The 13,536-nt window shown below is 42.8% G+C and overlaps 1 protein-coding gene across 1 annotated transcript in view; it reads right to left on the bottom strand.

Annotated features, from left to right (window-relative positions):
- The window catches only part of SFI1 (SFI1 centrin binding protein), a gene marked incomplete at its 5' end in the record, with an annotated part of 72,309 nt that overhangs the window by 28,423 nt on the left and 30,350 nt on the right, over window positions 1–13,536 (bottom strand). The window contains 5 exon segments of the mRNA XM_082416976.1: window positions 61–158; window positions 2,153–2,245; window positions 3,268–3,338; window positions 5,096–5,257; window positions 7,092–7,248. Of these exon segments, the coding sequence (XP_082273102.1) occupies window positions 61–158; window positions 2,153–2,245; window positions 3,268–3,338; window positions 5,096–5,257; window positions 7,092–7,248 (581 nt within the window).

The raw sequence follows: 13,536 nt of genomic DNA, 5'->3' as shown, positions 1-13,536 counted from the left end.
TGGAGACCAGCCAGTCAGTCACAACGGGCCCCTGGGGAGCCTGAAGTCCACAGTCCCTACCTGTAGTGGTCCCAGGCAGCACACAGGAAGGGGAGCTGCTCACTTTCCTCCCTCTGATCAATCTGAGACTGCCAGAGGTTCCAGAACCTGTGCAGTAGCTGCAGCAAAACAGGAAGGAAACAGAAGTTTATTAAGGCAAAAGGTAAAATGATCTCTCTTGACCCATTAGTTAGCAAATCTGTAATTCCAGAAGACTGTAAGCTCCCCCAGATCAGTAATTATCTCAATTTGGAGCACCCAACATATAACAGATTTGCAAAATAATTTTGGCCAAGCAATATGGATCTATTCTGGGCCAACATAAAAGGCAAAAAGCTGGATCTACCAAATCTATGTAAATCAGAATGAAGAAGGTATTCCTAATCTGGGCCTCATGGAAGACAAAGCCATTTTAGAAGTTAAAACTGATCTTATCGGGCTTCCCTGGTGGCGCAGTGGTTGAGAATCTGCCTGCTAATGCAGGGCACACGGGTTCGAGCCCCGGTCTGGGAAGATCCCACATGCCGCGGAGCAACTAAGCCCGTGAGCCACAATTGCTGAGCCTGCGCGTCTGGAGCCTGTGCTCCACAACAAGAGAGGCCGCGATAATGAGAGAGGCCCGCGCACCGCGATGAAGAGTGGCCCCCACTTGCCGCAACTAGAGAAAGCCCTCGCACAGAAACGAAGATCCAACACAGCCATAAATAAATAAATAAATAAATAAATAAATAAAATAAATTAAAAAAAAAAAAACTGATCTTATCACCTACTACTGCCTATAAAGTAGTCTTGCCAAAAAGTGTTTAACTTCAATCTAATCAAGCCCTCAGATCTAACTTCTAGTTTATAAGAGCTACACAGGAAAAAGGAAAATCAAATGACGTCAGAAGGAAACAGAAAACTGGAGAATATGGAAGACTGTACAAAATAACTGGCATTCCTTTTCAAAAAGTCAATGTTATTAAGAAAGATAGTGTACATTATGCTAAGTGAAATAAGCCAATCACAAAAGGGCAAATACTGTAAATATGAGGTACCTAGAACAGTCAAATTCAAAGAGACAGAAAGGAGAATGGTGGTTGCCAGGGGCTGGGGGAGGAGAAAGAGAATGGGAGTTATTGTTTAATTCACAGTTTCAGTTTTGCAAGATGAAAAAGGTTCTGGACATGGATAATGGTGATGGTTGCACAATAATGTGAATGTACTTAATGCCACTGAACTGTACACTTAAAAATGGTTAAGATGATAAATTCTGTGTATTTTACAATTAAAAAATAAACATGTTAAACAAAAGAAGTGGGGGGACTGTTGTTGATTAATAAGAGTCTTAAGAGACATAACCAAATGTAGAGTGAGCCATCAATCCTTAATTGAATCCTGGTTTTAAAAAAACAGCTATAAAGACATTTTGGGGGCAACTGGGGAAATCTGAATATGGGTTGGGTATTGGTTAATATTAGAGCATTACTGTTCATTTTGTTAGGGATGATAATGATACTGTGGTTATGCAGGAAAATGTTCTTATTTTTGGGCAACGCATACTGAAATGTTTAGGTGTAAAGTGTCATAATGTCTGTAATTTACTTTGAAATGATTTGGGAAAAAAAAAAGCAAATACTAACAATTGTTGAATTTAGATGGTAAAATAGAGGTTTATTACACTATTCTTTTTATTTTTCTGTATGCTTGAACATTTTCACAATTAGAATGTCCCTTTCTCCTACACCCAGAAACACAATCTACAGGTGGAGATAGAATGTTTGTTGCCCTCAGGTAAATTTAACCACTGAAGACAACAGACTCACAGTGCAAACATAACCAAAACCTCCTGGAATGCAAGACAAAGTGTATTCCCTAGGTCAAGGTTGGAATCCACAGTCCCTGACCTCTGATTCAACTATCAATTTTTTTAGCAAACAGATAAAAAAATGGGATTAAACATGAGAAGAATAAGAGTTTCTCTAGCCTCTGGCATAGATTACTAAAGAAAATGGACACTAAGGTTTTGGAGTCTAAAGGTCTGAACAAACCTCTAAGCACAAAGGTTAAAACAAAAAGAGAATGGCCATCAGAAGAGGTGCCTTGATGCCTTGATACAGAAGAGGACTCTCACCATGACATCATGTTGCTGGTGAGCAAGATTCCTTCTTATTCGTTGGAGATGGGCACGGGCCACATTGTCTTTTAGGGCTCTAAAGCAGAAATACTGTGAAAAGAAGAATGGACACAAATCAGTGGCGTGTCTGTAACAATAAGAGCAATGCCCAAGAGGGTGGCAAGAAGCTCAGTAGTAGCTGTTCACAGCTGCTCCCATGTCCCAGAGAGTGTTTCTCTGTTTTGAGATTCAATTGAGAGCCTGATACAAGCCAGCCTGCACAGTAGACACTTAATAAATAGCTGTGGGACCACTCCCTGCCGTCCACAGATACTGCACAGGAACAAACACACCCGCACCTCTGACCAGGAGAGGTCCCTGTGACCCAGATGGAAACACCAGACAAAGGTCAAAACATCAACTCTGCCTCTCAGAAAAGAGACAGACTTTCAGCCTATGGTGGGGTTTTTTTTTTGTTTGTTTTTACCATGTGGGGTCAATGTGTATGCTTACACAATTATAAATGCAGTTTTGTAAGAGTAAAATAGAAGGGAGAGAAGGAATTTTGAGAGAAGGTGACTGGGAGGTGGGGGTGGGGTAGAGGCAGGACATGCTGGCCTGGCTCCAGCTCTGTCAAAGATGCCTCATGTATGACTAAGCAAAGCACATTCCCCCACAGCCTGGCTTCAGTTTTCTGAGACAGAAGTGAAGCAACTAGGGCTTTTCATATCATGCTCTGTGGACCCCCAGAGGCTCCTGAAAGTGTTCAGAGGCCACGTCGTGTGGTGAGGGTGGGGAAGAGCAGCCGGTAGAACAGACACTACTCCCCAGACCTAGCCTTGTCCACAGCATCTCTACTTTGATTGATTTCGAAGACTAGGTTTCCACCACTTAAAAAGAGGGTCTGCCATGTAGAACACCCCAGGACTAGATCACTTCTAAGGCTCCTTTGCAGCCCCAAAACCCTCTGACCCCACACCATCACCATCTCTGATCCAAAATGAAAATAGGGACGTGACAATGAAGGGGGCTTCATGATGGAAGCCATCCACACAACCAGATGCACTTAAGGAGCATGACGTGGGCCAGGTCCCCCAGGAGTGGCTGCCTGAGTGAGCCTGTAGCGCCCTTACCAGCAAGCCTCGCCTGTGGTGTTCTTCTGCCACCTGCCGCCGCACAGCTGCCTCTGCACACAGCAGCAGGTCTACCAGAGTTAAGGCTTCTTGTCTCAACAAGGTCCCACCCCAGCCCAGAGCGATCCTAATGACCCATCTGAAGGGTCCCGGCTGCAGGAGATGATGGGCATGCCGGGTGGGCTGGTGTCCGCCTCTGTCTCCCCCTGACAACCCAGGGAAGAAAGGACTAAGGGGAACCATGTGAGTTACTTATCTGCCTTTCTCCCCTCTCATGCCCATTGCATGAGAGGCAAAAATAGTTGAGATAAACTGCCACCAGTTTGAGTAAACATTTCAAAATCTAAGCAGAACCTGCTCCGAGTTCTCCTGCATTCTGTTTTGGCATCACAATCCAGTCAGAAGTTTGTGCTAAAAACCTTGGAGTTATTTTCAAACCTTTTCTCCTCCCACCCCCTCCATCTTCTCGGCTGCCAAGTCCATCTGCTGCCCCCCTAGGTCTCCCCGGTTCTGCCCCACCCCCAGCACAGTGCAGTACAGTTGACTTGGTCCCCCTGTGCCAGCTTCGCTGCTACCATCGAGCTTTAGCCTTTCTAAAGTACAGATCGGCTGCATCACTTCTCTTCTCAAAAACCTGCAGAGGATCCCTAGCGCCACTGGGATTAAGCCCAAATTCCTGACCACTGCACACAAGGGCCCTACAAGCCGGTCCCCAGCCTGCATCTACCTGCCCTCCATACCCCACAACTCACTGCAGACCCCGGCCATCACCCCTGGCTGCTCTTCCTCACCTACACCTGCGTAAATGCCACTCCTTACACCTGAACCGCCCTTCCCGACCTCCCTGTTGGGAGAACGTGTCAGCCCCCAAGGCTTAAATTCAGCTCAAACATCACCTCCTCGGCTAGATCTCCACAGTAGCCCTAGCAGGACTTGATACAAACTTTTATGATAGCACTTATCACGCCACATTACAAAGACTGGTTTTCATGTCTACTTTCCCCACTAGACAATGAGCTACTGTTAGTCTCTAAGTTTCCCTGTATTCCAGAATTTAGGCAGGAGTTTAAAACAAAGCAAGAGTTCAGTGAACAAATAAAAGTGTGGGTGAACACCCAAGGCGGTCCAAATCCCACACCTGGGCACAATTTGCAGCAGGGGCAGTGATTAAGAAGGTGCACTGGAGTCAAAAGCCTGGCTCTGCCAATGAGTTTGAAAATCACTTAGCAACCCCCAACCTGTTTCCTCATCTGTAAAATGGAGACGGTGAGACCTACTCCACAGGGTTGCTATGAGGATTAACGAGATAATGCAAAATGTCTGCACACAGTAAACAGCTCAATGAATGGAAGCCAGGATCATAATGACAGGGCCACCAAGGTCAGATGGCTTTCTGAAAAAGCAATGAAATGAAACAAATCTGAAACAGAAATGAAATGAAGCAGAAATGGCTGTGGCTATTTCTACCATCTAATGGGTAGAAAAAAGCAATGAAATGATAACAAAATCAGGGCAGCGGCAATGCCTCTGAGGGGGAGGAAAGGGAATGTAGTCAGGGAGGAGCAGACTGGTGTGTGAGCAATGTTCTATTTTTTTGAGTTGTGTCATTTTACCATTATTCTTTAGACTCTAAATGTGTTATATGCACTCTTTTGTATGAATATTCCCAAAATGAAACAAAAAATTTTAAAAAGAAGTCAACAGAGATCAGAACTGTCTTAAACTGCTGGGTAACTACTTCCCATGTATCTCCTGACTCCTGTCTTACAGGCTGGTGAGCTCTTGCTGTTCTTGCTGTACAGACAGGGCTGGGTGGTGCAAAGGATACAGTGTTTCCAGTGAATAAAGGCCCTCCGCAGCACCATCCTCCTGGCCAGCCCCTCTACCCGCTCGTGGTGGACGTACAAGCTCTCCCTCCGCTTCCAGGCCCACCGCCAATCACAGAAGTGTGTCTGGAGCACAATGATGCAGTGGAATCCCTCAGCCATCTCTGCAACAGAGAAAATAGCTTAAGTGCTGCCCCCTCAAGGTTGGGCGATGAGCTGGAAGCACCTTTAAGACAGGATGAAACCCACTACTGGCAGGCAGCAGGGCTTCAAGGCTGCTCCCACAAAGAACGTTAGAATAAAAGGTGTTCTTTTTTTTTTTTTTGGCCATGCCATGCAGCATGTGGGATCTTAGTTCCCCCACCAGGGATCAAACCCATGCCCCCTGCACTGGAAGCGCGAGTCTTAACCACTGGACTGCCAGGGAAGTCCCAGAATAAAAGGTTTTTAAACACAGGAGGAATCCCTTAGCTATCAGTATATCTCTTCTCTCCCAGGAAAGAGAAAAGGGTTCTACCAAAGGGCTGAGACTCCTAGTTAGTTACTGAGGAGCAGTAATGGCTACTGCTGCTTTCAAAGAAGACTGCCTTTCACTTTTGCCTCTTTATCAATGTTTCCCGGATGGGATTTCAGGGTCTGAGTCAATGACACACAACTTGGTCAACATGCTGTCAAAGGCTTTTGTGAGCTTTCAGCCAGGCTGCTACAGGCTGCCAGCTCCATCTCCTTTTAAGACTAATTAGCTAATGGCCTGATGAGCATAAGTCCAGCAAGTGGAAGGGTACTGGTCCTGGAATGAGAATGCCGTAACTGGAGGCATGTTAGTCGGCAGCTCATCATTAAACAGCTTCATGCCTTCAACTTCCAGGCTTGGGCAACCAGACAGGTGGTCCCCCATCACTATTTTCACACGGACACATTCCCTCTCCCAAGACACAGTGTAGGCAGCCTAGGAGATCCCACAGGGAGGCCTAGGGTAAGCAGGAGAGCCTAACCCTGCGGCCAGCACAGTGTTCAACTCACTTCTGTGTGGGCTCAAGAAACTGAAGTACAAAAAGTACTTACGATCATGACCTATTTATCATTACTTCTGACCTCTCTCGGGGAAACAAAACCATGAGAATAGTGTTCAAAAACTCAACATCATAAATCACATGCATCTGCATAACGGAGGACAAACAACCCAAGTATCTATTAATACAAGAATGGCTAGGGACTTCCCTGGCGATCCAGTGGTTAGGACTCTGCGCTTCCACTGCAGGGGGCATGGGTTTGATCCCTGGTCGGGTAACTAAGATCCTGCAAAATGCACAGCGAGGCAAAAAAAAAAAAAAAAAAAAAGAATTGCTAAGTAGATTAAGGTAAGCCCCTCTCCCGTAAAATACAATCATTTAAAAAATAACATTTATTGGAACATATGTATATGTATAACTGATTCACTTTGTTTTAAAGCAGAAACTAACACACCATTGTAAAGGAATTATACTTCAATAAAGATGTTAAAAAAAATAACATTTATTAACAACACTTAAAGACACAGGAAAGTATTGATTAGTTGTGTGAAAATAAAAAAAGCAAGATACAGCCTGGATGGGAGAGGAGTCTGGGGGAGAATGGACACATGTATATGTATGGCTGAGTCTCTCTGCTGTGCACCTGAAACTATCACAACATTATTAATCGGATATACTCCAATATAAAATTAAAAGTGAAAAAAAAGATACAAAATTGTATCATACTAATCATAATAATCACAGTATTTATAGCATAATTAAAATCCTATTGAATTAAATATTGATAAAAAAACAGAAGGAAATATCTTAACTGTGAATTGAGGATGATTTATCTTCCTCCTCAATCTCCTTTTTGAAAATCTGTGGTGTAACACGGTTATATCTCCCCTTAATAAGTTACCACCCTATTGGCAGTAACAGGCAACAGGAGAGTGGGCACTGTGACCAACCCTCTTGTCCCTGGAGCGCAGGACTTCCTGCTCACCTTTCCGCTGCCTCTTCTCTCTGCGCACCTGCAGGTATTCCAGCCAGGCCCTCAGGGCCCTCCACTGTTGCCAGTGCTGATGGTGTTTCACTGCAGAGACCATCTTCCGCTTCTCCCTCCAGACATGCAGAAGCTGTTCCTGCCACCGTGACCAAGCCTGAAAACCAGAGAAAAGACAACAGTCAATGGAGGCAGGAAAACAGAGGTGAAGTACTGGTGAGGGAAAACAGAAACACACACACTGGAAAGGCTAAAAAGGAGGGGAAATTCCCAAGGAGAATCGTAAGTGATGGGAATATGGGGTGAAAAGATCTTTAAGAAGGGCATTCTCTGCTTCCAGAAAGTAATTTTTTTCTGGATTAAGAAGGAAAAAAAAAAGGACTAATAAAATCAGAGCATATACAAGAAGCAGGGACAATCCAAGGGGTGATATAATTAATTCAGATCGGGGATAGGAGAGGAGGGTCTGCCTTTTCTTTCAAAGTGGGAGGAAGCCTATGGTCAAGAGGCCCTTTCTCAGGGACATTAGTCTCCAAGACGTGGACCTACAGAAACTGAGGGTCTACAAAAGGATTCCCTTAAGATTATCCATAAATGCACACCCTTGGGAAAGTCTTCGTGCACACTCAGCAAAACACATGCCCTACTCTGAAGGTGACTGTCATAGATGACTTGATACCTTCTCTTATACCTTATACCTTTTTAAACCTGTAACACCTCTTCCCCTTTCCTTCCTCTCAGTTGAATACCATTTTTCCTATTTCACCAAGAAAATAAAAGCAATCAAAAGACAATTTTCTCAAGCTCCCACACGCCCCCCACCTGCCAACAGGCTCTGCCTTCTCTCCTGTTCCTCTGGATAAACTGTCCACTCTCCCATCACAGGTTACCCCTGCCATGCATACAGCCCATCTTCTCTCACCTTCTCAAGTTTATCACTCTGGCAATTCCCCCCACTCCCTTCTGCATCATCAGTTTCCACTCTCTGCTAGATTTTTAAAATCAGCTCCCTTAGGGGAGGTGACAACCAAAAGCAATGGGTGACCTTTGATTGGACCCTGCAACTGACACTAAAAGAGCAACAATATACAGCTGCAATACGAACTGTATTCTAGATATTACTATATCAACATTACATTTCTTAGATATGACAGTGATATTGTGGTTATACAGGAGAACATCCTTATTTTTAGGAGATATGAGCTTAAGTATTTAGGGTAAACCTTATGTCTGCAACTTTAAAGCAACTCTGAAAATGTAAAAAATATACTGATACACTTGAGAGAAAGCAAATGTGGAAATATGTTAAGGCTGGGTTAAACTAGTGAAGAGAACCCAGTATCCACCTTTTCTGTGATTTGGTATTTGTCAAAATTAAAAAGTTGGGGATGAAAGATTATTGTCACACAAATACTTCCTGAAGGGAATAAATCAGTGATCCTCAAACCAACCACCAAGCACCCCTCTCTAGACCACTTTGCCACCCAGCTAACACCCAAGTGCTTTCCCTTCCAAACTCTTCAAAAGGGCTCTCTACCTTTCTCATTTCTCTTCTAAACTGGTTTTCTTGAATCCTCTCCCCATCGGGTTCACTGAAACTGCTCTTATCAAGGGCATCAATGACCTCCATGTGGCTCAATCCGAAGGCCAAATCTCAGTCCTCACCTGCCCTGGCCTGCCAGAAGCATGTGACACAGCTCATCACACCCACCTCCACCTGGCTTCCAGTATACCTTGGCCTCTCCTCTGTTCCCGCCGCTGATTCCCATCTCTTCAGCGGACAGGCTCAGTTCCACCGGCTACACTCACTCCCTTTGTGCTTTCACCTAATCTCATGGCTCTAAATGTCATCTGCATGCTGAGGACTCCCAACTTTACATCTCAGGTCTGGACTCATCCTCAAGACTCCACACATATATCCGGCTGCCTCCCTGACACCCCCTCGTGGACATTTGGAAGGCCCATCAGGCTGAAGATACGGAGCTCAGAATGGAGCTCCTCCTAATCTTTCCCCACAAACCTGCCTCTCCCTCCAACACCCCCATTTCAGTAAAAAGCAACTCCGTTGTTCCAATTACTTAGGCCAAAAACCTGGGAGTCCTCTTAGACTTTTTCTCTGACACTTCACATCTTACCTATCCACTAGCAAATCCTGTCGGCAATACCTTCAAAACATACCCAGAGTCCAAAACCATCTTCCTATCATCCTTGTCCAGAATCTCTCCTGGAACTTTGTAATTGCTTCCTTAACTGTCCTCCCTGCTTTTATCCTTGATTTTCTGAGGTCTGTTCTTAACACAACAACCAGAATTGTCCTTTCTCATTTGCTGTGGTTATGTCACTTAAATCTCTCCATCTTATATGACAATTTCCCTCCCTGCCTTTTTTCTCTTCACGCTACCAATTTGTTAGAGAAACCAGGTCATGTATGCTATAAACTGTCCCACGTTTTAGATTTGTCCGATTGTCTCCTCCAGATGTCTTTAACTTGTCCCTCTGATCCCTGTATTTCCCATGAACTGATAGTCAGATTCATGTTAGGCGTGGCGGGAATCATGTTCAAATTTTAGACAAGAACGTGTCTCAAGTGCTGCTGGGTACTTCCTGTTACATCACATCGTGGTTGGCTGCCATAGTTTTAGCAATGCCAAGACTGTTCAGTGGCTTCAGATGGCATTAATATGATCCCTCCCTTATATTTCCCTGTTGTCTTTCCCCTGGGTGATTGCTGCCTAGATCCATTTTCTCACTGGAGTGGCAATTTTCTAATTCTAATACTCCTGCGTTTATTAACTGAAATTCTATAAAGAAGCCTTACTCTCTCATTAACCCTCTCGTTTTTCAAAGATTAGTTTGTATAGGAAAGGCAGGATAAGTGCTTGACTTTGGCCTTCATTAATTTCCAAAGAACTGAATTAATGCTCTAACAACCCAAAATTGTGACCAATGAACTCCTTTTTTTTTCTCATTATGAATGCATGAATTTTTACATATTTGATATGTTTTCAATCCACTGCAGTCATTATTCTTTTCGATGCTCAAATTGTTCTATCTTAAGCCTATGGGAGTCCTTCTGACACAACCCCATTAACCTCTGTTCATTTCCTCATACTCCTGCACACTACCTCCTAGGCTTATGATGTCTATTTCCTGCTCTATACCTGGAATCAGCCATTTCTCCAAAAAGCCTCAGTTCCCTTTAGTGGGAAATAGAAGAGACCACAACTTGGGCACTGGGGATGCTAGAAGCAGTGCCAGTAATAAAGCATTTAAGTCTTTTCAGTAAATAGAGTTAGAAATTCACTATTTTAGGGAAAAAAATCATGAGTCCATACTGATATTGACATTTCCAATTTCAGATAACAGGGCTTTTGTTTAATTTCTGATTTTGTACCTGTAATCTTTCCTTTTACACTGAAAATCATGCTTCCTAATGACACAGCCATAGGTATTTGCTTTATCTTACAATGTAGCTGTAACAGATTCAACACAACAATCCAAACCTGCTACTTACAATAAGACCACTGAATGCAATTTTAGATCTCTTAGTTCTTTGTGTCCTTAGAACACATCCCACTTGGGATGAACAGCCAAAATATTGTATTTTAAAGTAATTCTTTTCTCTTTGTAGTCATTGCTACAAACTTGATATAAGTTTGTTTCAGTGTGTTCTAAAATCCTAGGGATTGGTTTGTTTCCTTTTTGATTAATTTTTTGTTTTTAATTATATCAAATATTTACATGGTTCCAAAGTTAAACCTATGTAACAAAGTAAATGCACAGAAGTATTTTGTTCCCTCCCTTCCCCCATAGGTAACCACTTTTCCTTAGTTTCTGGTTTATTTTTCCATTGTTTCTTCTTGAAAATATAACACACACACACACACACTCTCTCTCGCCCTCTCTCTCATCTCTCTCTCTCTCTCTCCCTTCCTTCCTCAAAAGGCAGCACACGATGAACCAGAGGGAGCCTGTTAAGAGCAGGGGTGTGATCACACCACTCTTCCTCTCAAAGCCAGTAGCTTCCCCCTCCCCTGGAAAAAGAGCCAAAGCCTTTGTGGGCACAGCCTGCAGAGCCTTACTATTACATCTGCCTCCTTGTCACCTCATGGCCTAATCTTTCCTACTCTCCCTCTCACGCTACATCAAGCTCACGGGTGGGGTGACTCAACATCACAAACATGACAATATTCTCCAATCTAATGTAAAAAGTCAGTGTACTATAATAAAAAATCCTAGTAGACTTTGTTGTGGAACTTGACGAGTTGATCCTAAAATTAATAAGAGTAAAGAACAACTGCCAAGACAATTTTTAAAAAGAACAAGAATAAAGAAGATCTCTTTCCACATATGAAAACTTAAGAGCTATACAGTAAGATCAGGAGTAGTAATGAACAGTTAGCATTTACTGAGGATTTCCATACTCAAAGCATTGCTCTAAGCATATTACATGTATCACCACACTTAATCCTCAACAATCCTATGAGGTCGGTACCATTATTACTTACTTACAGATAAGAAATCTAAGGTGGGGGGGGTGGTGGGATGAATTGGGAGACTGGGATTGACATATATACACTAATATGTATAAAATAGATAACTAATGAGAACCTGCTGTATAAAAAAAATAAAATTAAAAAATTAAAAATAAAATGCAATAAAAAATAAAAACCAAAATGCAATATTAAAAAAAAAAAGAAGTCTAAGGTACAGGGAGATTAGGTAACTCATTAAAAAAGGCACAAGGGGGCTTCCCTGGTGGCGCAGTGGTTGAGACTCTGCCTGCCAATGCAGGGGACACGGGTTCGAGCCCTGGTCTGGGAGGATCCCACATGCCACGGAGCGACTGGGCCCGTGAGCCACAGCTACTGAGCCTGCGCGTCTGGAGCCTGTGCTCCGCAACAAGAGAGGCCGCGCTAGTGAGAGGCCCGCGCACCGCGATGAAGAGTGGCCCCCGCTTGCCGCAACTGGAGAAAGCCCTCGCACAGAAACGAAGACCCAACTCAGCCAAAAATAAATAAATAAATAAAAAAAAAAAAAAAAAAAAAAGGCACAAAGCTAATAGGTAATGGCAGCAGAATTTCCACCTGGGCAGTCTGACTAGAGAACCTTTGTTCTTTCCTACCTGCTTCATTAAATCATAATCAAAACAGTGTGTACTGGCTCACAGATAGACAAATAGACCAATGGAATACAGAGCCCAGAATAGACCCATGAACAAATGGGACCTTGCTCTATAATGGAGGTGGACTAATAGTCAGTATAAAAAAGATAAAGGATGAACTAACCAGTAAACAGTGCTGCAGAAATTATCCATAAGGAAAATGACAAACTAAGACCCTGTTACACACAATTTATAAAATTAAACCCAAGATGGATTAAAGACCAAACCATAAGATACAAGAATTAGGTACACTGAAAATAATAACACTTGTATGAAAAAAAAAAGCACCATAAACAAAGCAAAAAAACAAGCTATGGGCTAGAAGAAAATACTTGCAATGTACCTAATAGTCAAAAGATTAGTAAGCAGAATCTACAACAATGTCCACAGAGCAGAAAAAGCCAAATAACCCAACAGAAAAAAAGGAGTGAGGGATAGTAACAAGCTGAAAAACAGAAACTCAAATGGCAAACAAGCATCTGAAAAGACGCTGGGCTTCACTAGGAATCAGCGAAATGTAAATTAAAGCAACAAGGAATTACCACTTCAGACCTATCAAACTGGTGAAAATGATCAAGTCTGACTATGCAAAGTGCTGATGAGGCCAAAAGAAATGGGAACCGAAATTTTAGCACATAAACTGGCACAGCACTGGAGCAAATGGGTGATGCTTGATAAGGATGACGAGATGATACCCAAAGAAGTTTCACTTCCAGGAACAAGAGAAACTCAGACTCTTGCACAGGGATCTGTGTTTAAGAGTGCTGTCTGCCACATTGTTTGTAATTGTAAAAAACGTAATCAGAAGGAATCAACAGTTCAGCAGCACTGAGCAGGTAAACTGAGCCTTATTCAGTACAAAGGCATATTATAGGTAGTTAACAGATCTCTATGTATCAACATGGATAAACCTCAAAAACACACTGTTGCATTAAAAAAAAAAGCAAGCTGCAAAGTAAATGTACAGTATGACACCATTCATAAGTTTCCTAACAACACAAAGTCAGAACATTTATTCTTTATGTATATGTATGCACACATTTTTACAAGTGCAAAAGAACACAAGAAAATGAGGACTTCAGTATCAGGGTACAGGTTATCTCTAAGGAGGAAAGGTGGCAGAAGGAAGGAAGGGGAAGGCTTGAACTGTGAATTTAATTACATTAAATTACATTAAATTACATTAAATTCTGGGGCAAGTATGGAAAATGCTAACACCTTTTAAACCTGTATGTTGGGTACTTGGATATCTGTTAGTATTTTTAATACATGTTTTATATT

The sequence above is a fragment of the Balaenoptera physalus genome, assembly GCF_965194825.1.
Source record: "Balaenoptera physalus genome assembly, chromosome: 12".
NCBI lineage: Eukaryota > Metazoa > Chordata > Mammalia > Artiodactyla > Balaenopteridae > Balaenoptera > Balaenoptera physalus.
Note: the sequence above shows the minus strand (reverse complement) of the source record. Positions and strands in the feature narration are given on the sequence as shown.